Below are 24,434 nucleotides of genomic sequence, written 5' to 3'. Positions count from 1 at the left end.
TGTTTTATTACAAACTGTACAATCTGGAAGATTCTGATGTATGAATTAAAATGTTTAACCGCTGTATTTAATGACATGTATAGATTTGATTTTATGATATATAATACAATTTAATGATAATGAACATTTCCCAAGGCAGACAGTAAACATCCGCCGCTGCTCACTCATACTGAGATGGGAGTATGATTGTGCTGTTGTGTGAGGGGATTGCTTGTAACAGTGAACAGAAAAAAAATAATCTTCCTCTTTGAGAGTCGTAAGTGCTTTTTTCTTTTAATTGGCCTTTCATCCACACATGATTCTTTGTTTCAGATAACTATGAGCAGCTTTGTACACATCTGTCCAATTTGATCATTGTTGCATAGTTTGCCAGGGGGATTATATGAGGTTATTGATGAGGAGAGCAGGAAATAGACTTTCATAACCTCTACAGTCATTTTGTTTTGTTTACAGTGGATAATAGTATGCAGTTGATGAAAAATACACATCACCAAAACAAAAGTTGTTTGGTATCTGCCTGAGGTCAGTTTCTTTATGTGTTGCTCTCACTATGGCTTATATCTTTTCCTGGCTTTAACTGGAACTAGTATCTTTAATGGTTACTATAATGGATTTGATGAAGATCTTATGCATCCTTGGTCATGGGTCTAAAAGCACTCATGAGAAGGCCATAGATAGAAGTTCATGGGGTCAACTCCCACTGCTTCTACATGAAGGCTGCAGAGTACATCTTATCCTGTGAATAACATATTTTCATAACATCAACTTTTCATGTGTTGTGATAGGTCTACTTTCTGTTTTGTGAATTTTTATCAGTTCGACTAAAAAATATTGAAGTCATCAAATTTAGAGATACTTGTTTTTGATTGGATGCAGATAATGAATAAGTATGAGCTGAAGCCACTGAAGCTAACATGATGACCAGTATCATTTATCTGTGGCCATTATATACATTCCTATATGCTTACATGCACTTGTAGACGTGTGGTATAATTTGCAAACTAAGCAAAATGATCCTTATACGAACTGGCAGACGCTTCTTAACAGTGTTGTGACTGATAAGCACATCAGCCAAAACACAAATCTGTCTATGACCAAAGAAAGTAATGAAGACATACAGAAAGAAGGCACCCGTCAAAACCTGCTTGAACTTTTCCCCTAGCAGTACAACTGTGTTTTTAGCTGTTGGCTAACAGCTGCTTGATCTGTGAAGGCTGTGTCCCGCAAGTCAACACAAACACGAATGCTCACTTCTTCGCCTTGTAAAATACGCCAATCAATGCGCACATGATTTCGCTGCAAACCCCACTTATCAGAAGTTCTCCATTTTTAAAGAGAAATCCAAATGATTATGTTATTTCTCCCAGTGAGTTCTCTCCTGTTGTACTCATTAAAACTGCCAAGATGGCGCCAGTCACCTTCCTCCCTCTCACTGCTGTCCACCCACCGCCTTTTTAAATCAGAATGCTTTATTCCCCAAACACCAATGCTAACTAATGTGCCAGGGTCAAGGTGTTATGTTGGAGAATACCTCAATTATATAGTGTGTTAACAGGAAATGGCAGACAACGGAATCTGTATTTGCTGCGGCCCTGACTCTTCTCTACCTTGTGTCCCCTCGGTACTACTTCACAACAGTAGAAAGACTTTAGAAGCCTTTTCTGAAGCAGGAACTGTCTCTCAACATTGGGGTTAGGGTTAGAGACCATTGCAGTCATAATAGAGCGGCCTGCTCTGTGTGCTCACAGCTATACCCTGCATATCATTGTATTCTGAAATTGTGCGTGTGGGGTGAGGGTGGGGGTGGCGGGGGGTGGGGGTAATTACTGCATTCTTTAAGTCTGCAATTCCGGAGAGACATAGAAAGTCCTGCCTCATAAAATGAAACAAATTCCTATTTGCTGCGCCTGGCTGGGCATGATACTGGGCAAACTTTTTATAACACACTGCAGAATGGATCACATCCTCGGTAGTTTTGATGTGCTTTGTCCTTGCATGTGTCGGGCTAATTACAGAGGGATTGGCCTTAATAGATTTGGTGGCATTTTTGTGGCGGCTTTGGTCTGTTAGGATAACATACCGTCGCTCCACTATTTCCTTGAAGTTCAATTCGGTTTGTGCATGAGCCTGAAATTAAAAACACACCCATTTAAAAATTCCCTGGAGTTGGCCAATGTGAAATTAGTCAACTTGCACGAAGGATGAGCATAATGTGGTATAACCGCTATGCTCAAACCCATGTTGAAATTGTAAAAAAAATGGCACCATCAGTAGAAATTTTCGTGTCAGCATTTGTTTCCCACCGGTTTGTACTTGGTTTGCCAAAATATTACAGCATGTGAGAGAAGCTGATGTTGTGAACCTGCTGCTTTGGGGATCTCATAACTATTCTGCCTGCATACTTTCCCATAACAAGTTTATTGCAGTATAGCTGGAATATAAGATAAATATGACTGATTCTTTTGTTGTTGTTTTTTCCCCCCCATTCATAATATTGCTCGTCTAAATAGACCAGAATACCCAACACACGCTCAAATGAGAATAGAGACTAGCCATTATGGAGAATATAAACATCCCTCCCTCCTTCTCTTTCACATTTCTGATAAAGATCATGGGGAAGGAGGGAGAGTAGACAGCTCAACAGCCCCTTTCTTTTTCTTGCCACACACTCCCCCCCTTTTCTAATTAACATTGTGCATGTTGTCAGGCTTTGTTTAATAATGCATGATTGCTATCAGCAGCAAAATCCTTTGAATGAAGCACCACTGAATGGGAACACAATAATACCACCAGGGGCTCAGGAAGAAAGACAAGATTGTTTTTTTTTTTCTTTCTATTGTAATAAATGTTCAATGAAAAGCATCATTGCCACAAAATGTATGAAAGTGAAGGCACAGAGTGCAATGAAAAGTGGCCATGTTGAGGGTAATATGGGCAAAGGTGGTGCTGCCTTTGAGGGAGTCTCTTTATTGAATGGAAATTAGAAGGATCAAATGGACTGATGTTCATGTCTAATTACACATAAATACACATGCATGAACACAAAAGCTTTCAGGCTCCAAAAAAAGGAAAAAAAAAAGCAGTATTTAGGCTAAATCCATCGTCAGATAACAATGCAGTTGGCAACCTGCTGCATTTCTGCCAGGTCTGGCAGGTGGCTTGTCCCCCTTCAGCACATTAGGAAGGAATCTGCAGTGCAATTTACGTGTAAAAACTACCATCACAAATCAACAGCAAGCAAATATAATTGCTTTCATTTTTGGTATAAATCAAGGTTTTAGGGGGTGCCTTTTAGCTGTACTTACATTAGCTTCTTCTTTTATTTACTCACATGGCACAGCCTCTTGGTTGTGGTGGTGGTTACACAACATACAGATGGTTTTGTTTGCCTCTATCAGCGTTTGTGTGTGTGTGTTTGTGTGTGTGTGTGTGTGAATGGGTGTGTGCACATGCTGGGCGTCAATAGAGATGGGGAGGGCTGCTGAGTACAGTTTCTTGTGTGCTGCCTAATGTCATGTCATTATGGAAATTCACACTTCATTAATTAACTGAAAGGCTATAACTTAGATTTGGTGGGGCACATGCATACAACAATAACTGGAGGAGACATACAGCTGTACCTGCAGTACATATGGATCAGACTGCAGCGTTATCCTCTCACACCCAGCCCAGCTTTTTCAGTCCAGTTGATTCTAATCAAATTCACAGTCGCTACAAACACTACTCATGTGAAAAGTCTGTCTAGTGTGCTCAAATGTATGTATATGTATACACGTTTGTGTTTGTGCGTGTGTGTGTCGGTGTGTGAGCGGGGGATGAGATTGTCTCAAATTGATTCCCTTCGCCACACGTCCCCCGCTCTTGCGCTTGCTACTAGCCCTGCGGCGCTAGGAGACAGGTAGTCGTGTCTATCTCCCCCCAACACAAATCGAGTGTGACAGGTGCGCTATCTTCCCGTCTTTTCTGCCATTTACAGCCCACAGAAATGAAAGAGGGAGAGCTAGGAGCGAGAAAGAGGATGATTGGTAACAGGGAAATGAGGTACTTTGTCATCATCGGGCCTACTGATTGGGCTTAGAGGGGCTTGTTTTTTTTCGCTTTTTCTTTCAGTCAGTGGCAGTCAAATCTACAGATAAACAGTCCAATAAAATATTATTTCTAGTAAAAGAATTTATGTCCACAGTTGCTACCTCCAGAGCAGACAGTTACCGAAACTGCTAAATCCCCCAAACTTTCTAAGAGATTTGACATGTTGTCTCATGTTTGATCTCACGGTACATAAATGATCTGAAATGCCATGGTACACAGACCACGTACGGGTCCAACTCCACCAGTCATCACAGCTGAAACAACAGCATCTTGTAGACCAGCTAGCATGCTAACCAGCAGCATGTCATCAAAGCTCACACACTTGGATTAGCTGGGAGCCGTGTTACGAGCAGAAGACTACCACAGAGCATCCATCACTAAGGATCAAGCTCTGGCTTAAGCAAATGTATGACAAGGGATAGAGCCAGTCTGCAGCTAATACTAGCTCACTGTATCACATTGATTTTCAGAGCCATGTAGTGGCCCCTTCAAGAAAAGGCTGAAACATGAATGGCAACACTTGGCCACTCTGTCTTATAGATGTTATTTGTTGTTTAAGCAGCACTGGATAAACTAAAATGGTTATATGTGTGTGTTTGTGTGTGTGTGTGTGTGTGCGCTGAAACTAAGCTACTCCATCACTTTGTATAAGCACTTTGAGTTATTAAAGCATCCTCTATGGATTAAATGTGGTGTCAGGTGCATAAATATGAGCTTCAGATGAATTGGTTTAGTGAATGTGCACATTACAATAGAACTGAAAGACAGCATTTATATCTTGTATCATGCTTTAAAGAAAAAGTCTCAAGGATGTCTCAGCAGTCTGTCAGTGGTCACATTTTCCTAAATGCCCATTTGAAAAGCTATTAAATAGCATTTAGAATTTATGAACATTTCCTGTATTTCTTAACTATTCTTGTATGCAACAGAGGCGTTCTTTATGTGAAACAGATATCAACACTGATCTGAGGAGGACTTAAAATGTACTCTTATTATGCAGCGTATTTAATTGGGGCTCGCGACCAAAGCTGTGAAGACAAAATCTTATTAGTTCACCCTTTCATCTGTGTGGTTTCTCCCTCTCTCTCTCTCACACACTCTCTATCTCTCTCTCTCTCTCACGCACACGTGCACACGCATTGTGTGAAGTGACTATTCCATTTAGAGAACTGTCAGAACATACCCCGTGAGCACATCAGCCTCTTCCTATCCTCTGTCAGCTCCAGCCGAGGCTGTGTGGGGGTATGTCAGAAATGTGCAGGGATAGATAAAACCCGTGGAGCCAAACAGCTTTGTTTCATTCAGTCCCTCTCTTTTTCTCTCTCCTTTTCCTCTCTCCTCCTTCCCTCTCCCTCTTCCTATCCCTCCTTGCCTCGCATAGGCTGTGAATACCCTGCATCTGAGAAATCAGACCAGACTGACTCACAGGGCTCTGTGAGCCAGCGCCACCGAGGCTGCCAAAGCATGCTGGTGCCAAGCTGTCCCACCATGCACAGAGCCAGACCCACGCTGCTGCTGCCGCTGCTGCTTGTCCTGGGTCTGCTCCTCCACCTCACCGACGCTCAAAGTAAGTGGACCGCTGGCTTTCATGTGGGCCTCAAGTGTTGTGTCCTGATGGGCTGGGGGCGGGGTGACAATGTTTTGAATGGTTTTGTTTCTTATTTTTCATTCAACATTATCATACACATACATATTTTATGTATTATTATGGGAATGCTTATATATTGGGTTGATATTCCCACAGCTGGATAGTGTTATTGATTATGGTTAATAAACACATAATAAAATTAAATTGAATTCATTTCTCTCATGTTAGTTATGGAGCAATATATTAGGTACATTTATGAAATGTTGGTGTCCTCCTAAATCTAATATCATTTAAACTTTAGCATTTCTGTTGGCAGGTGGTTATCAAAGTGTCATTTTGTGCTTCTTCCCTCAAGTGTACAAGGACACGCACAGATATACACATCTATATTTCACAGTCATCCATCACCAAACTATCAAAATGTGTCCAAGTCTTTATAATCCAACTACTTTTTTTTTTCTGCCACAAAAACTGTCACGTGAACCAGAAATGCTCAGGCCTCAGCCCAGAATCTCATGATGAGAAGTCATTGGAATTGAGTTACTTGACATCAGACACCTGCCCATTGATGTGTGACAACAGTTTTCAAACCTCATTGAGCTCTGGTCCTGCACCACAGCACCACCCATCTCCCACATTCTCTCTCTCTTTTTTTTTTTACACTAAGATCCATGAATCATTAGCTTCTGGAGTCACAGTGGGATGAATAAAAGTTTTATTGCTCCCTTTGCACCAACTGAAATCCCCTCAGTTCAGCTGAATATCTCTGAATGAAGGGATCATTCACCCAAGGTCATATACAATAGAGCCACACAAAGTGAAATTGATGGGTGAGATTTTCAACTTTGTGCTTGAGAAATGTTCCCTGCAATCTGTTCAAATGTGTTTTATTTTTCTTTTCTGTCTCCCGCCACATATGTCTCACAGCAGGGGAGAGGCAAATGGAGAAATGTATTCTCCGTTTATCTCCGGTTTTATGTGCAGCTCCAGGATTTATTGACACAATTTAATTACGGGACCTTCCCAAAACGGCATTAACGGTCGATAAACGTTACAATTGAGGGGGTCTTTAGTAGCTATCTGTTCAGAAACTCTACAGTCCACAGTGTAGTGTGAATTTACATAACAGCACGTGATTAGAAAAAAAAAAACTATTGCCAAAACCTTCTTTCAGACAACTGTTCTGATAAGACTTCCACTCTCGCGTGTCGAGACATTCCACAGTTGCATTAGAGCACAAATGTAACAGTGCAGTCAGCAGCCCCCAAATCTTGACGCCTCTGTGCTCAACACCCCACCCCCTAAAACCCCCCATTTATTCCTTTCCTTTAGCTGTCTGACTGTTAGCAGCTGTTGCTACCCCATACCCTACTTAGACAGCTGTGCTAGGTCATCATTTCACAGCCAAAACAAACTTATCATGGAGGTAGCCACAGTGGCTGGCTGTTAATGACTGAAGGGGTGTGTGGAAGTCAGAGAGGTCACAGAGATGAGGTGTGTGCTCTGTCTGCAACTGTTGTATGAGAGCAAGTGCCTTTTCAGCGCCAATACCACCTCAGGCTGCACACATTAGCTCTGGGATTCATATTTTCTCAATGTTCTTTTCTCAATTCTGCAGTGTCTGATCTCCCACTTGCATGTGTGTGTTCCTCCCCTTTCCAACTCCCCTCTATTGTTTTTCTTCCTAATCACTCTCTTGCCAATTTTCTCCTCATTTCTTATATGGGCTACTGTTTTTCTGCCTGCGCCTTTGTCTTTTCCCCACCATCTCCCCTTGCTGTTTGGAAGCAGTGCAACAGCCCCTTCCAGCGACTCCGAAGCTCCTTAATTTCCTTTGCTGTTCAGCTGAATGTGCATAACTAGCCCAGACACTCTGGGGCTCTCTCCCCATTTATGGACCTCCACTCAATTTACACCGCTCCACACTTACCCTCAGCACCAAAAACCCGGCTGTATTTCCAAAGGGAGAGCTGCCCTCTGTTGGTACTCTGGATCTGTTTGGGTGTGAGCTAGCCTCCGGCTGTGGACACAGTGGAGGATATGAGATACGCAAGAGCAGAAAATGGCTGAGTCGGCCTGCTCAACAGATGGCACAATCCTCGGAGCCAGTCCTACTCACTACCCCACACAGTGGATACTGCAACCCCCCCTAAAGTAAAATGACAATCAGGCCCTATTATAAACACACACTACTGTTAATGTGGTAATGTGACATTTGTTCTCTCTGCAAATGTTCCCATGTGAGACCTGTATGTAGCTGGCAGGAGGAACAAGACATATTCAAAAACTTATCCGAGAGGATTGCGTAGCTGTGTTTCTTTGTTTGGTCTGTTGGTTTGTTTTCACTCTGTCATTGGTTTGTCTTTGGCCTTCTCTCTTTGTTGCTCGCTCTCTCTCTCTCGTTTTCTCCTTCACCCTATCCCCCCTCACTCTTCAAATGCAGCCCATTTAATTTGTGTGGCAAATTGGGCTTGGCAATAGCTTGAAAGAGGGGCATAATTGTCCCTGGTGAGCCAAGGGGACGGAGCGAGAGAAAGAAGAGCAGGGAGGCAACAAACAGTTCCTCTGTGTGTGTTGCTTAACAGTAATACAAAAAAGAAGTGTCGGAGGATAAGAGGAGTGCTAGAAGCATTTAACATATCCACCTGGGCAGGGATGAAACTTGCCAAAACTTTGGTGTGGGCTCAGGCACTAAATAACTTGCCTGTTCATTAAGTTGATAGATTGCATAAGCCCAACACTGACATTAAGTAAAAACAAACCTGGTGTTAGAAGTAAGAATGTATCAGAATGTCCATGATTGAAAAGTTTCCCCTAGACTTCATTTTCTGATTGAGTTAATAAACGACTCTACATCAAGCTACACTGATTGACCTGTACCACCAGTAGCAGCTACACTGCAAAAGTCAAAAGTTGTGACTGTTTTATGTTGTTTATGCCTCTGTGAAGGTGACAGCTGTGACTAGAAGGCCACAAGGCAAAATGTCTTCAGGTTGTCCATCTGTCTGTCCCATTGTTATGACTGCAACATCTCCGGAACTCCTTGAGGGAATTTCTTCAAATTTGGCACACAAATCCAATTGGACTCAAGGATGAACTGATTAGATTTTGGTGGTCAAAGGTCACTATGATGTCACAAAACACATTTTTTGGGCATAACTCAAGAATTCATATGCTAATTACAACTAAGGTTCATACACACGTCTAATGGGATAAAAATGTTGAATTGATGACATTTTATATCCAAATGGTCAAAGGGCAAATTCATTGTGACAGCATAATGTTCTGCAAACACACTTTTCTTCATTACAAATATTATATGAGTCTGAGCAGACATGGATGAAAACTGCACCTTCACTGGTTGGCAGAGGCATACAACCGCCAGCATATCAAAATTGCTGTATTTGAAAATTATGCAAAATGAAAATATGCTGAGCTACATCTGTAGGGAAAATGGGCTTCCGAACACCCACACACTTTCTAGCCTGACCAAACCACATACAGTTTTGGACCATGTCAAACCCGGGGCCTAAAAGTGTTTTAATTGATTCCTCTCATTGCTCATGGATGGCATGGTGAGTCCCAGCGAGACAGCACGCTTCTCTTTAATGCTTCAATTGTTATTGACAGGCTCCTCCAGCTTCTCTAAACATTAAGATGTTAACACCCAAACCACATCTCTTATGCTTATGCCTATTTACAGGCAATCCCATACGCACACAAGCATGCACAACATTCACTGGCGTCTAATGTATGTGCTCTTCTTTTGAGCCAGCAATCAAAGTCAAACCACATGGGACCAATCCTCATATTGATGCAGCACTTCTTTTGAGGCTTTACAATGTGAGAAAAAACAGGCAAGGGCAAAATTTCTTTCATCTAATGCAATAACAACAACATGTAAAAGACGGTCATGTTTTCATGCTTGTGTTTTTCCTCTCACTCTAAGTGAAAATTGGACTCACAGCTATTAAAATACCGTTTTGTGTGAAGTTCCCATATGTTCACTACAAGATACATCGAGGCAAGTTCCACATGTATGATCTAAGAGTGTCTACTACTCTATCAGGAGCCAGTAGTTTACCATCACTGCAGTATCATTCCAACAGCATCTGTTAGTACCACAGTCAGTTATAGTATTTCACAGGTGGAATGTGGATAATCATGACCACAATTTGTAACAGTGTTTACATGTCAGTTAGTGCATGTACAAAAAATAAATCCAGCAGTCATGCACACAAAACAACATGCTACTGCTCCTATAAACATGAGGATATTGTTCCAAAATGAAAAATACAAATAAAGCAATGACAACACATACAGATGAATGGAAAAGTCCTAAACAAATTTATGCGCACACACACACACACACACACACACACACACACACACACACATATGCACACATAACCCCTAAACAGGATCACCTTGTAGCAAGTCCGAGAGCTAATGATACTCTATTCCCCAGATGACAGTGGGCTGTAATATGTGTGTTTTATGCATGCCTGGCCTAATATGAATTATTGTAAAATAGTGTTGTATTTGCATATGAGCTTCCGGGCTGTACTGAAATTAGCATTTTTACAACAGCTCAAATTAAATCCCTCTGCTTAATTTGCCTGCATGCTAATTTGATTTAAATTGAGTCTATTCCATTCCCTTCTACACCCATACCCACACAGTGCTAACATACAAAGCATGCAAACACACATGTAGGAACGCACAGTACGTACTCTAAAGAGCAGCAGCCTACATTCAACCCCCCACACACTGCCTGGTACACATTGAATTAGACACACACATACACACACACATACACATACACACACACACACACACACACACACACACACACACACACAGCTTACATGTTTATGATGTATAACGCAAGAAGAGAACAGAACTCATTGCGGTTGTGATCCAACTTTAAATCACTGTAATTCCCCCAGTCTACCGCCTCATTCATCATTCTGCCGGACACTGCTCAAGTGGAAATCTCATTGTTGGCTCCACTCGCTCATTTCAAAATGTGTCTTACAGTACATCTTTTAAAACCAGCATCAACATCTACAAGAGGAGGGAGAGAGTATGTGTCATGTTCACACTTCAAATAAATGTGTTGAAAACACCTTCGGCTTAGAGTGCCACCACTTAATTAGCATCTAGTTGTTTGGATGAAGACCTTGTGACAAGACTGGCAATCTGAGATAAAACAATGTTATCAGTGCCATGCAAGATGCTTCTTGCTCGCAGGTTGAAGTAAATGAGTAAGAAGTCATTATCATTTTCTTTGGCTGGAAATGCCTGTACCAACTCCTTGTCAACAATGTGCTGTGCAATTATCTTTAAAGGTTGTATCAGGCCCATCATTAACTCCATGAATGCCGATTTATCTGGTAACTATGCCCAAGTGTATTATTTAAGGCCATTAGCCTCATCTATGGATTGCGATCATTTTGCCATGCACTTAGACCACAGAAGAACACAAAAGCCAAGCAATTTTCACCACACTCCTGACCCTCCCACTCTTAAGAAAAGCAGATAATCACTTACAATATGGAGATGTTGTACAGGCTCAGATGCAGGTAATTAAAGGTTTGCCCCCAGCCACTAATGCTATATCTAAGTGCACTTATGTCTCCAAGACACATTGACTTGAAAATGGCGACGCAATTTAACCATGCTATACCATTCATGTCACAGAGTGGGAATATCGACAGAACAAAAGCACAATAATCCATATTATAAATAGTGGCAATAAACAAAGTATCTAAATCTATATATTTGAATACCTCTGCATGAAAGGAATGAGACAATCATACAGTGAAATGGTATGGATTTTAGTGGACACCTCCATATTTGTCCTTTGAGCATTTAAGGTGTCAAAAACAATAGAATACCATGTTAATGCAGTACATCTGACTAGATTGTTGTACTTTCACAGTCTCATTCACACACACACACACACACACCCACACACTTTCACACAAAGGGTACCTTGTAGCATGCCTTTGAAGCTGTGGATCAGCCGGTGAGCTGAGCTCAGTGCCAGCTGTTTTGCATCTGCTGGGCTTACACTTGGCATGACTCTGGCCTTGCTGGCATATGTACTAAATCTGATCACCCTTCATATGGCATGCCAGCGAACTGTATAACAATGCAGGTGTTTCGTGACATTGCCACAGTGACAGTGCAATTAATGGATTGATGCTGTAACTGCAGCAACGGGCTTACTGGACCAGTCAGGTCTGAAATACATCAGCGTTGCCTGCACAGATGATGTTTTACAGCAGTGTGCAGCCTGAACAATAGGAGGCTAGAGTACATATCATCTACAAAGTATCTAAAGCTGGGAAGTCATACTAAGAATAGACTACAAACTCAAAGGGGGCGACAGTGTGACTCATACTACAGAGTTCATTAAATGCTACAAACGGCCAAAGTGTTTATGCAGCTGGTCTAAAAATATTTGACTTTAGCTTTAGAGTGACTCAAAAGGACATACGTTTTGTGTTCATAATCACTGGAGTTACAATCATGAGTCTGCTACAGTAAATTAGCGCAAAATCGATTAATAGGCTGTGAAGGTGTAGCAGGAGAAATCATGCTTTTGACACACCTGCATTATATGAACATTTATTCTTAGATATATGCAGAAAGTGCTTAGGTGCATAGTATTCACTAAGATACAAGTCTGTATTCTGTATACCATATGCAAAACAGGTAAACTTTAAACTAAAGTGAGCCAAGAGGGACAGTAGATGTACAATATGACAGCCTGCATCACACCGGGAGTTGTCATTCTATTAAGTAATTATCCTCATGAAAGATCCAACTGGATATTGCTGACTGCAACACTTTGTTAGTGACAGCAAAATCTTACTTCCTTGGTTTGTGTGTCAGTAAGAAGGGAATATGCTTTATGGAGTTATATAGTACACAGCATTATGAATATAGAAGCATTTTTAGATTCTTTGCTTCAGAAGTCATGCTTATGTGCGCATCCATGTGTGTGTGTGTGTGCTCGTATCTGTGCTCACCCGGGCAAACACCTGGCCCGAGGCCGGCGCTTTGGTCTCACTCCAGGGGTCCTACGAGCACGACACATTGCACTGATCTCGGAGCAGCACATTTGTGTGCCTGTGGGGTATGTTGAGATTCTGCAGTGGGGTTAATGGTCTAAACCATTCATCTCCACGGAGCGCCTCGGGGCAATTTCTCTGTCCCAGCCAGAAAGCTTACATTCCCACCTTCTTACCTACAGCACTCTCCAATGCTTGACGCCGATTGGGAATCTTTATGCCCTAAGCTCCTCCTGTCACAGTTGATTTACATTCTGCAGAGTGATGGAGTGAGTGCTCAAAGTCCATCTATGGCGAGCCGTCTTTCTCACCTAATACTCTCTCACACACTACATCTGTCACTCTTTTCTGTCACTCTTCTCCCTCGCACTTGTTTGTTTGCTTGCTCACTCATTAACTCACTCGCTCACGCACTTATTCACAAACACTCACCGGCTTACACTCGCTCCCTCTGTGGCTTCTCTGCACCACCAAGTGAGTCATGCCATTTGAGAAGCAGAGATTTATTGTGACACACAGCTTTAGTGTGGTTTATTAGTTATGGCAAATGAGAGTGAAAGCCTCCATTGAGAAGTGAAAATGCTCTCACGCCACAGCCAGACCCATAGGCTTTTCCAGTTGAAACTGAGCCAAGCCCTTGTTTCTAATGGCACAGCGCTCTAAGTGCCCATCCCATCACCCAGTGGAACATGGAATATACATTCTCATACACTCACAATTATGGAAAGGTCCCTGGACATTTAGTGATATACAGGTGTTTATATAGCATCCATCAAAACATCCATGAGCAGTCTGTTTCCCCTTAGCTTTAATAGTCCCGTGTTGCAGCCTCTCATGTCATTCATCATTCTCTCATCAACTAATTAATTACCACAATCCCCTCAATCACTTGAGTCATGATGAAGGATATTTCAAGTTAAGTGTAGATAATTCATGTACAACAGAGAGGTAGGATGACAGCAGAATCCTGAGTGGTCATTTGCCTCAAAAGGTAAGACCGTATCTGGATTTATTAACCACTGTCTCACCCACACCTTTGGATCCTTTAAACACAGTCAGACATATTTCAACATAAACTTTCAGTCCTCCCAAATTGATCTCACTCAATCCTTATGCAGTCATCCTTTAATCCACTCACAATCTCTCTCGGTCTGATAGTTAATACAAGAGGGCACATATGAGAGGGGTGTGCTGTTGAAAAGACTCGATGATGTCTGGATTTATGCCTACATGGATTTCTTTAAGTACACCTTCCAAATAAGATTTTGAGTCTCGCAGAGATCCCTTTTCAGTGCCTCACCCTCCTTTCCTGCCACTGCATGGGTAAGACAGAAATTTCACACAGCACAATCTGTTGCCTACGGAGCCCCCCTGGCGTCAGCTGAGAAAGAAATAAAAAAATAAAAAAGATCCATGTGTAAATCTGTACTCTCGGTTTAGAAATCTGTGCAAACGGTTTATAAACCGTGCTCTCAGATTCGTAATCCGTGCCCTCGAATTATGAATCCATGCCCACGGATTTTTTTTCTTTTTTGACTTGTCACATTTGGATAGCGGAAGGCTACATTACCCATGATCTTCAGTCGCCGTTGCTATGGCGATGTCTGCTTTGCGTTACCCGTTACAAAACTGTAATGTATTTCAAACTGATTTAAGATTTTGTGGGTGTTCATGGAGGAGCCCCCCCCCCTCACACACACAACATTGGAGTGTTTTATTGGATGACATGGCTCAATTTTAATTGAGTAAGACTATGTTTTAAGAATGGTGATGTCATATTAAATATCATCAGCCACGTAATATTCTTGGAAATATAAAATTAAATGTCACTACATTTTACAATCAATTGTATCTGAGTGCACCGACCACCAGTCTCAGGGCATACTTTGCAAATCAGTGGTGATGGATTCATAATTTGGGGGCACAGATTATGAGTACAAGAGCACCGTTTGTAAACTGTGCACAAAGATTTTTTAAACTGAGGGTACAGATTTTTACATGGATCTTTTGTTTCCATTTCAGCTGACCCCAGGGGGGCTCCCTAGATGCCTTTCATTACACTGCACTATTTAATTGGCTGAGCTTTTCCCCTCATTGCGATTATTCAAGGAGAGTTCTCTGTGGAAAGGATAAGCTGTGGTTTTGCCATTAAGTCCCACAGAGGCAGCTTTATTTGTGTCTTTGACCAAATTATCACAACTTGAGGGGAGAAGAATTGGAACGCCCAGGAGACATCACTCAGTTAGCAGGTAGCAAAGTGCACCTGAAGGATCTGGTTAAACACGATGAAATGAGATTTTAAGTGTTAAGGTGACAGCAAATTGCTTTCATTTGATTATGGATTTATTTCAAATCTCATTCTCAAGCAACTTGCATGCAGGTAAAATGATGTTTTTATATGGCATGTGCAGCATTTGATCCGTACACATTCCCCAGGCACTCAGTAAATATATATGTGCACATACAAGCAGTAGCAGTATACACATATTCATAGTCTGAGTGGTATAAAAAAGTATTGTTTTCCACACACTTACAGTACACCTAATGGAACCAAGAGATGGACAATATGACATAGCTGTAATAATAATGCTTTTATTCTCCATTACTGTCAAAGAACACCACTGATCAGATGGTCCCCCTTTGACCTATTCTAAGAATAATCATGTTGTGTGATGTTTGCTTCACTAGTGTGTTGCATGCACACAGTATACAAATCAAACAGCCTTATTTACAGACGACACAGCCATAGTGCTTAGTAAGATGCCTTCAAATACTGAAAAATAATAAGTCAAATAAAATATAGGAAAAGGTTGTAAGGTCGCGATTGACCAACAATCAGTGTATTAGCTGCCCCAGACATGAGACCTCAAAATATCATAGGACTTAGAGATTAGAAGTAGGTAGATAGGAGAAAAAAAGCAAAACATGGGAGAGAAAGAGCTTAGATGGAGATTAACAAAGAATGGATGGATTGACTTTCAAAGGCATTCAAACAAGATGAGGTGATAGGAATGAGGGGAAGGCAAAGCTAATATGGGTTACAAGGATTTATTGTATGTCTCTTCACTGCTTAGTCGCAAGTTGTTGTTTTTTTACTTCTTTTTGTTGCAAAGCTCAATTTCCAAAAAAGTAATCCTGAAGCCTACAACTTTAATCCTTTAGATATGATTAGGTTCCTGACATCTCATGAAATGATCTCAACCCCTTTTTTAAGGATCTGAAATTTGGTATTGAAAGCCAAAAGGTAAACAGATTAAAGATATTGCATTTTGGATTTAATGTCACATTTTGATCAGATTTTGAGTCTGTTTTGTCATACACAATGAAAACAAGTCAACTTTTATCTAAGAAGTATTGTTAAATTTAACTTCATCAAAGTCCTCACTGCAAGGCTACATTGAATTGAGTGAGTTTTTATTGGTGTGCTTAAAGGGAAGCACTTTGGCATAGTACAAAATGGAAAGTGTAGCATAAGAAGGGAAAAACTAAGCAGATAATGCAGGTTTGTAATGTTGTGAAAGAAAAAGTGAAAATTTTAAAATTGTAATCCATTGCAACATATAGTAAAGGCAATAAGCAGAGAAAATAACACAGGACCAGGCAAATTTGTAATCAATTGGTTGCATAGTGACTATAATGATTCAGAGATGGAGATGGGAGTCACAGTAATAGCAAACAAAACAGCAAAACTGAACCATGAGAGGGTATTCTTATCTCAAGATGACTGCTATCTCATGGAAGACAGCCACTTTTGTTTTGCCATGCCTCATTGTGTGGTGTCTTTGAAATCCACAAGGGCCTGTTACACAGCATTCATTTTATTTCATCCCTCGAACAAAGGCTTGACTGACGTTATTTGAGATAGTTTGTTTCAGGTACAATGAGAGTAATTATTCAGGCTGTATTGAGAACAGAAAGACTATCAAGAGAAAGTAAGCAATATTACTGTCAAGGATGGAATATAACAGCAAATTGTTAAAGCTACACAAATAACACATATCTTTTGTTTGTTGTTATGATTCATAGCCCCCATTATTCTACATCACTCTTGCACTATGCATTGGCTTTTTGAGCTTTGCGAGTGAATAACAAAGTTTGAGTGGCAGTGGACTTTACTGAACACAGAAGGTTGCTTTTGGTAACAGCATAACAACAAGAAAAAAAAACCCATTTGGGTTCAACTCAGTTAATGAGTAAAAATCAAAGTCAAAGTGGCCACACAGAGGCACCAATACTTGTAGGCTATCCAAGGCTCCCATGGGCCCCCAGAAAATCTTCATAGAACTGCAAGAGAGAGGACATTTTCTTTGTGCTTTTCACCTCCTGACATATTCAGGTGGAGTAGAGTTGCTGTCCATCACTGCAAGGAGCTGTAGAGTATGCCCTTGGTTGTGCATAGAGAGAGGCATGTTCCTGCTTCAGTTTCCAGCCGCGCCCCCTCCAACGCTCCTTTTTTATTTTTTATTCCTATACATGGTTTCTCGGAAGGCAGATCTATCCACCCGGTCACTGCTCTACATCTGTACGAGATCTGGAAATATTGATTAGGTGATAATTAAATTGTCCACCCCAGCTTGATATGGATTAATAATTGCCCGCTAATGCCCTCCTGACATTTTGCTGTATCGACTCAATACTGTTTGCAGCAGTGCGCCGATAATTATGACGCTTGGCATTCTTCATTTTGTCCCTAATGAGACCAATCAGAGTTGGCTCGACTTTTGCCTAAGAATTAGAAAGGAGTGAAAGGGACTGAGAAGGAAGGATAGATTTTCTCTAAGGGCCCATTACTCAATCCTTTGGTTCTTATCATAGAGATATGTCTTTGCTTTACAGGAACATTGTCTTATAATTGTCATTTCTTGATATGTAATCAGTACTTTACCAGAATATGGATAAATGAAATATGGATAATCTCATACTATGTTGGTCCAAATCATGTTAAGAGGACATTTTCGGACAACAACAGCACCAGTAGGAGTACTATAAATACTGAGATGAGAAGGTGGTATGGGCATCGAGCCACATCACTGCATCGACTTCCTCACTGCCATCTGTGAGTGTTCCTCCTCTGGCATTCTCACAAAGGCCTTTTGTGCATTTTTCCCCTTTGTCCCTGTTTGCTAGGTTTAATTAGGTTATTTACTTGAGCTTCACCTCCCAGTGTTTCATTATAGTGGGCATTGCAGATAGGGCTTCACGCAGGGCAGGGGCAGATAAAAAGTTAGGACAAAAGATGATAAATGTCGCGAGTAGGGACGGAATGCAATCTGGCCGCCACAATGCAGAGATGCTCTAATGGCTTCCCAGCAAGGAAGGGGGAAGGCACTGTCGAGATGGCAACGTGATAAATGGTGCTGGGATGGCTGTAAGGACTGTAGGCAAGACAAAGAAAAAGAAAAGAGTCATGGAAGGAGGAAAAAACGAAGATGACCACAAAATGGAATCTAATTAATCTGGACTTGGTTCCCCCTCCTGACAAATTCAGTGCAGAAGAAGAAGGGGAAGGGAAATTGTTTTTTAGGGACGTGTTCAGCAGCACAAGCCTCCCCCCCCCCACCACCACTCTGCTTTCATCCCAGGTTGAAAAGGCAAAGGGACGTATGGGTTCTGACAATGCTCCTGCACCTGTGGAATGATTAATGACAGCAAACTCGCCTTATGTGCCGCAGAGTGAGAATACCTGCTCCAAAAACATACCAAGGAGAACACTGAAATAAACATTTATTTTGCTATTTATCAGTATGTTACACAAACCTAGGTTTTAGAGGGGTTTTTTTGCCCTGTATTAAACTCCCTGAAGATTTCTGAATGGTTAAATGTACCACTATAATACAGGATTTATGGAGGTAACATTGTAGCAATATCAATGTACTAATGCACTAATATTAATATGCATAATGGAAGGAAAGTGTGAGGTTAAGAAAAAAAAATGGAAAGAGAAAGCCTCTCATACAGGGATGAATGAGTGGATAATGCTGCATTAGCACCAATATTTGATTCAATGAGATGTGATGTGATGTGATGCCCATACTTTCTAAAGAAAAATGTGTTGAGGGAGGAAAAAAGGGTAAATGCCACATTATTTTCCTGACTGCAAGTTGTGCTGCTCCAAGTAATTTATGGATATAGTTTGCAATTTTGAATATTAATTACAGACAAAGAGGACAGTGAATACCTGGATCTGTTGTATTTGAATTCTACATGTGTTATTATTGAGATAATAAGCCATTAAAAAGGGCACTTACTGGATGCTATGGGCTAAACACTGTAACAAACTGCCTCTCCACCCATCTGAACCTCTTCAAGTTGAAAAATATGTCACTTTGTGTCCTCTTTATGTACTGAAGTGCACTGGATTTCTGAGAATATTCATGAAGTTAGCAATCACGCTGAGTCAATGTGCCAGCTCACTATTTAACCTTTAATCTATGTGAGAAAAAGGATAGAGTCATTACTTACTGAGGACCATAGTACCTTGTGGCATTTTGTGACAATGTCATTGGCTTTTTACTCTATTCACAGTTTCACTGCTCCACATTAAAAGCCAATAGCCCCAGTCATTACTCACAGTTGTGTTTTTAGAATAATCCTGTCATAAAAAGACCTGCAGATAGATGAAGGTCTTCGTATTTTTATAGGGAAATGTCAGTCTATGTGCTGGTTGATTTATTATCAATATGACATTCCTATCACAAATACAAAAAGGCATTATCTACACTTCAATTAAATGTATTGTCTGTACAGTATTTCTATTCATATTTCACAGGACATATACTTACAGTAATGCATACATAAAAAACCACACACATTCACTTGCCTCATGGAGTAGAGCCCATTACTGCTGGCAAACATTTGCACTTGAGGCCGGCACCATTGTGTACCCTCTCACTATGTCAACTGAGGCTCAGTTTGGCGAAGGGTGAAAAGGACTTAGAAGAGAAGCGTAACCAACTCCGTCAGTCCAAAGGCCACATCTCCGGTCCCCAACAGTCTTGTTCCCTAAAGAGGCTCCTCGCCTTTAGAATTTTTTTTTTTTTTTTTGCTTGGCCTCTATGAAAACATGACACAATATTCAATGAAATTGGTCATCAAATCACAGCTGGGAATATGGTGAACGTTGTGGTTATATAGTCAATGAACTCTGGGAAGCATTGTATATATAATATTTCATCACAGCTACTCTAAGATTCTCATTCTCATCTGTAGTTCTATTGAGTATTTAGCTCCCTTTTGTTTGGATTCTCTTTTCAAATACTCGTCAATGCTTCTTCCAGCTTGTTTTGACCAATTTCCAGTCTCAACTCCATTTAAGTGGCGCATTTGCACAACCCAATCCTGTTCATTTTAATCACAGCCAACGTGACGCAAATATTTCCAAGGTTAAAGCAATTACATTTGGACTAATCACCACACAAAAGCAGAATTTCAATGGGACATTCAGGCTATTTTCAAAAAAGTAAAATGTTTTGGAACTGGCTTTGTGACACTATGGTGCATTTCCTTTTCTAAGATGTTGATGAATACATGGGATATGAATACACCTTAAAAATGTGGCATAATTGGTGTAACACCCACACACTGTAAACATATATATATACATTATGCACACACTCATCCTCTTTACACATCTACTTATCTCTTGATGAATCATTCCCACATCCACACACATCAAGGAAGAGCCTTTTAGAAGTGATCTGGAGCACTTAATTTCACAAGATTATTTTAATTATGTCCCCTGAGGGGGGTTGTTTTTTGGTCCTGGGGTGACATTGCACAGTTTGCTTCCAAGTGAAAACCCTCATCCGCCACTCTGACCCCGATACCACCCGACCTCATTTGTTTCCCATCTGTGGCTCTTCAAAGACAAACTGTAGCCACACACATGCACGTTGAACTGTTTTCTTCAGGGGTTCGCAATTAAAAATTCAAATACTTCAACTTAGATTTACGGCAGACATATTAATAACGTGTAGCTGACAAAAACAACCCACTAATACACAGCTAATATGTTATCCTGCACTAATGCATGTCACTCATTGAAGGCAAAATAAACTAATTAAAAATGTAATGAAAGGAGTAACAATACAAGAATAATCATTTAAATTCAATTAATTGGTACAATTATGTGCTATTTTGACATATATCAAATATAGCAGCTTAAAGGCAAAATTATTTAGATCTCGAAAAGTAATTTAATTCTTAGCCATTAATGAAACTTTGGTAAATTTGATTTTATTAGACGCCAAAATGTCACACAGTCGATAAAATAAATTGCTAAGTGACGACATTGTATTGTTCTGTTTTGATTAAGAAATGAAGCCGATGTGCTGCATCAGTATCCCTTACCAATATCAGCACTACTGTGTGTTCAGTATCGATAGTTTTAATATAATTTTCAACTGCTCACATCTTTTAAAGTTGCCATTGACACTAAAATTTGGTTTAAGTATGCCAGTTTTGTGTTGGTGCATTCTCACAAAATACACTCATTGTTGGCAAAGGGCAAAGGGGGATTTTTTTTTTTACCCATGTTTGAATTACCACCATTTCTTTCCTTTTCCTTCACCGCTGCGTATAATTAGTGGCCTGTGAAAGGTCACTTTGGTTCTTGAGTGACTGTGGTACTTTCCTGCATATTCTTTGTCCCTGTAATAGGTTTTTGGTTTGAGGATAGCCATGACTATGGGTGGCTGCAGAGAATGATGTGCAGAGCAGCTGACTACTCTTCTCTTTTCAGGTTTTTTCAGAAAATAGATTTTCAAGTGTTAGTTCATGGTTTTTTGCACCCCCCCCTCTTCCCAAAAGACTAGTGGAATATTTGCTGACCCTTACAATGTGAAAATGGGTAGAACCTAACGGTTGGGCTATGCAGTAAATATGGAAAATGTGATGTAAATTAATGGAACATATATTTTCTTCACAAAGCTTGATCGAGTTTGTACCTGGTTTGCTGAACTGAGGAACATTTGCAGGATATCTGAGCTGCTGAAAGGAAGCCAGTTGTCATCTAGCAGGATTGCTGGAGCATGAGCTAGTCTGCCTGTAAGCGCCTGAGAAAACACAGTGCAGGGAATGTGTCACTTCTTATGGCCTGACAACTAGCATCCATCTGAAATGGCTTGGCACTACTTACCCATAAAATTAGAGTTTGTTTAAATATACAATGTCGAATCCCTGGAATGATTTACTGCATAATCCATCTCTGCTCCTATGGAGACAAATATGAGGCTGGCTTTTCCGCTCAGTGGTTGAGGGCAAAGACAATTATGCGAAGTTTATGCTATAAGGAAATAGGAAAGGTCCAAGATTGGTGTAATTCGTTCTTGAACAGAGACAGTCAAATATGTGGCTTATTGGATTTTCCATTCCACTTTTCCCATCCACAGCTTCTGATTTTTGCGACGTGTAGATACAGTTTGTCATCTGCACTTGCTGTCACGGTGATATTTCGTTTCAATCTCAAATCAAATGTACATTAAATGTGTGGTTGAGGTATCAGAATCAAACACAGTCTTGTTCTTTTACTATCTGTATGTCATTAAATTGGCAGTAAACTGACAGGGACAAAGAATGTTAAACACCTTTGCAATTTTTTACATCTTTTCAAGTCTGCGCAGCCACAGCATGATAACTACTGGTCATTTTGCTGCAGCACTGCCATTTAATGAATCTTTCCATTGCCTAGTGGATAACAGAATGAACAAATGCCTTTCTGTGTTAGTGGCTGCCACTGCCTATCCTATCAGATAATTAACTTTTTGCAAATAGACTGCACTGACTACCAAACAGAGTAAGCCCGCACAATTAGAATTACTTATCTATGTTCTCTCTTTTTTCCAGACGTTGGAGGAAAAACAAACAAGACAAACAAATCCAAATTTCATACTTCTTGCTCGCCTGTTTTTTTTTTCCTCAAACGGTCACACACGAATTGGCCGCAGATTTGTGTATTCATACACAAATGAACAAATAATGAATGAGGGGAGAAATGAAGTCTTATTGAAAGTGAAGCCTCTGTATTATTTTGCATCGGCGTATAACAACCTCAGCCCAGATGTTCAGTATTTCCGACAGGAGGGTCTAGTGTTTTCCACCTCCCTTCTCCTACAGTCTTGCTTTTTTTGGTCTCGCACCGACTGTGGCGCAATTCAATATTTATATGTTTCCTTCTGTTTGGTTTCCACCGCAAAGGGAGGTGGGCTTTCATGTGTCTGATTTGCCACAGCAGCGATTCAGTCCCAGCTTTTAAAGCGTTGGGGGCCGTTTGAACAAAGCCATCTGTTTGAGTGGGCCGTTTTATTAAGTGACAAACTGGATCCCTCTACCTCACTAATGTGTCCTGTGGGAGATGGCAGTAGCTTGTGTGTGTGTGTGTGTGTGTGTGTGTGTGTGTGTGTGTGTGTGTGTGTGTGTGTGTGTGTGTGTGGTAGAGAGACAGGGAAAGAGAGGGTACAAGTTTTCCTCTGCAAACATTGTAATATACCACTGAAGACACTACAAAGCCAATGTAACTGTCATTGCAGAACTGAAAGGTTTTTGCCTTTATGAATCTACAATCATAATTAAATAAGGGAGCCTTTCAGTTTCCATCTTATCCCATGAAGCACAGGCAAAAAAGCTCAGCACTGTTCCATAAATAACCATTTATATTTATTTAATGGAACCTTCCAGAATTGTCTATTGTCCTACACCCCCCACCACCTCCCAATTTATTAATGTCATTCTCTTACAATGTTCCCTCCATCCACTGAGAACATTCTTACACCCATGAGAGTGAGTGTCTGTATAAGCATGCACATGTGGATGATGGGTTGTGCTTGCGCACCTCTGGTGCCTTTTTCCTCACATCTTGTCAGAGAATCTGTCAGTGCACTGAATGTGGGACAAGAGCATTAACCATTCTTTTTGAAGCTGTTGCTGTTGTCTGTGCAAAAGTGCCCTAACTCCTGCAGAGCCATAGCCAGAAACTCAGACCTTTCATAGCAATGCCATTGAGCATGAGTAATTACACACTGACTGAGGTTAAGAAAGTCCCATTGGAATACTTTTTTTTTTTTGCAGCCTTAGTCATCAGGCTGAATATTTGGCAGGGAAAATACGCTGGTGAGTTGCGTATTATAATGTGTGCCATAGTTGTCCTGCCTTTGAAGACATGTTCTAAGTGATGATATGCATTTATTTATTCACGGGAGACTCTCAGCAGCTTATGAGCCAAATAAGAGACACTGACCCTATCACAAAATGAACCTGCAGCCCTAATATCCATATGCAGTCTTAATATTAATGTGTTATTAAGCTGCATTCTTGTATATTCTATTGAATTAGTTTTACATAATGACTTATGAATTTTGCTTAGAGAGCACATTTAAGCAGTTGGGAAGGTGGGGGGGAGTGAGGGGGAGCAGTGTGGGAGAAGACTTGTATTATGAACTTCATTATGTGTGACAAGCAGCACAATATTGATGGAAGAGCGGGTCCCCATCATTGCACTGCATTAAAACCTCTGCAGTGAATTAATGTACTATTCCTGATCCAGTAATTAACAATCATTCGGGGGCCATATCCTTTTTCAAGTAATCACTAATTGCAATAAGAATTTCAGTTTCCATTTAAGGCAAGATTACCGATGAGCATGCAATGCAAATCAGCCAACAGTTCTAATTAAGCTCCAA

The 24,434-nt window shown here is 40.7% G+C and overlaps 1 protein-coding gene across 2 annotated transcripts in view; it reads left to right on the top strand.

The window, feature by feature from the left end:
- Nucleotides 1-24,434, top strand: part of LOC128384288 (receptor-type tyrosine-protein phosphatase delta) — a 135,278-nt gene that overhangs the window by 31,034 nt on the left and 79,810 nt on the right. For both annotated transcript variants that reach the window (XM_053343839.1, XM_053343838.1), the window contains exon 2: nucleotides 5,471-5,656. In XM_053343839.1, the coding sequence (XP_053199814.1) occupies nucleotides 5,554-5,656 (103 nt within the window). In that variant the 5' untranslated portion in view covers nucleotides 5,471-5,553. The remainder of the gene's footprint in view (nucleotides 1-5,470; nucleotides 5,657-24,434) is intronic.

The sequence above is a fragment of the Scomber japonicus genome, chromosome 22, assembly GCF_027409825.1.
Source record: "Scomber japonicus isolate fScoJap1 chromosome 22, fScoJap1.pri, whole genome shotgun sequence".
Lineage (NCBI taxonomy): Eukaryota > Metazoa > Chordata > Actinopteri > Scombriformes > Scombridae > Scomber > Scomber japonicus.
Note: the sequence above shows the minus strand (reverse complement) of the source record. Positions and strands in the feature narration are given on the sequence as shown.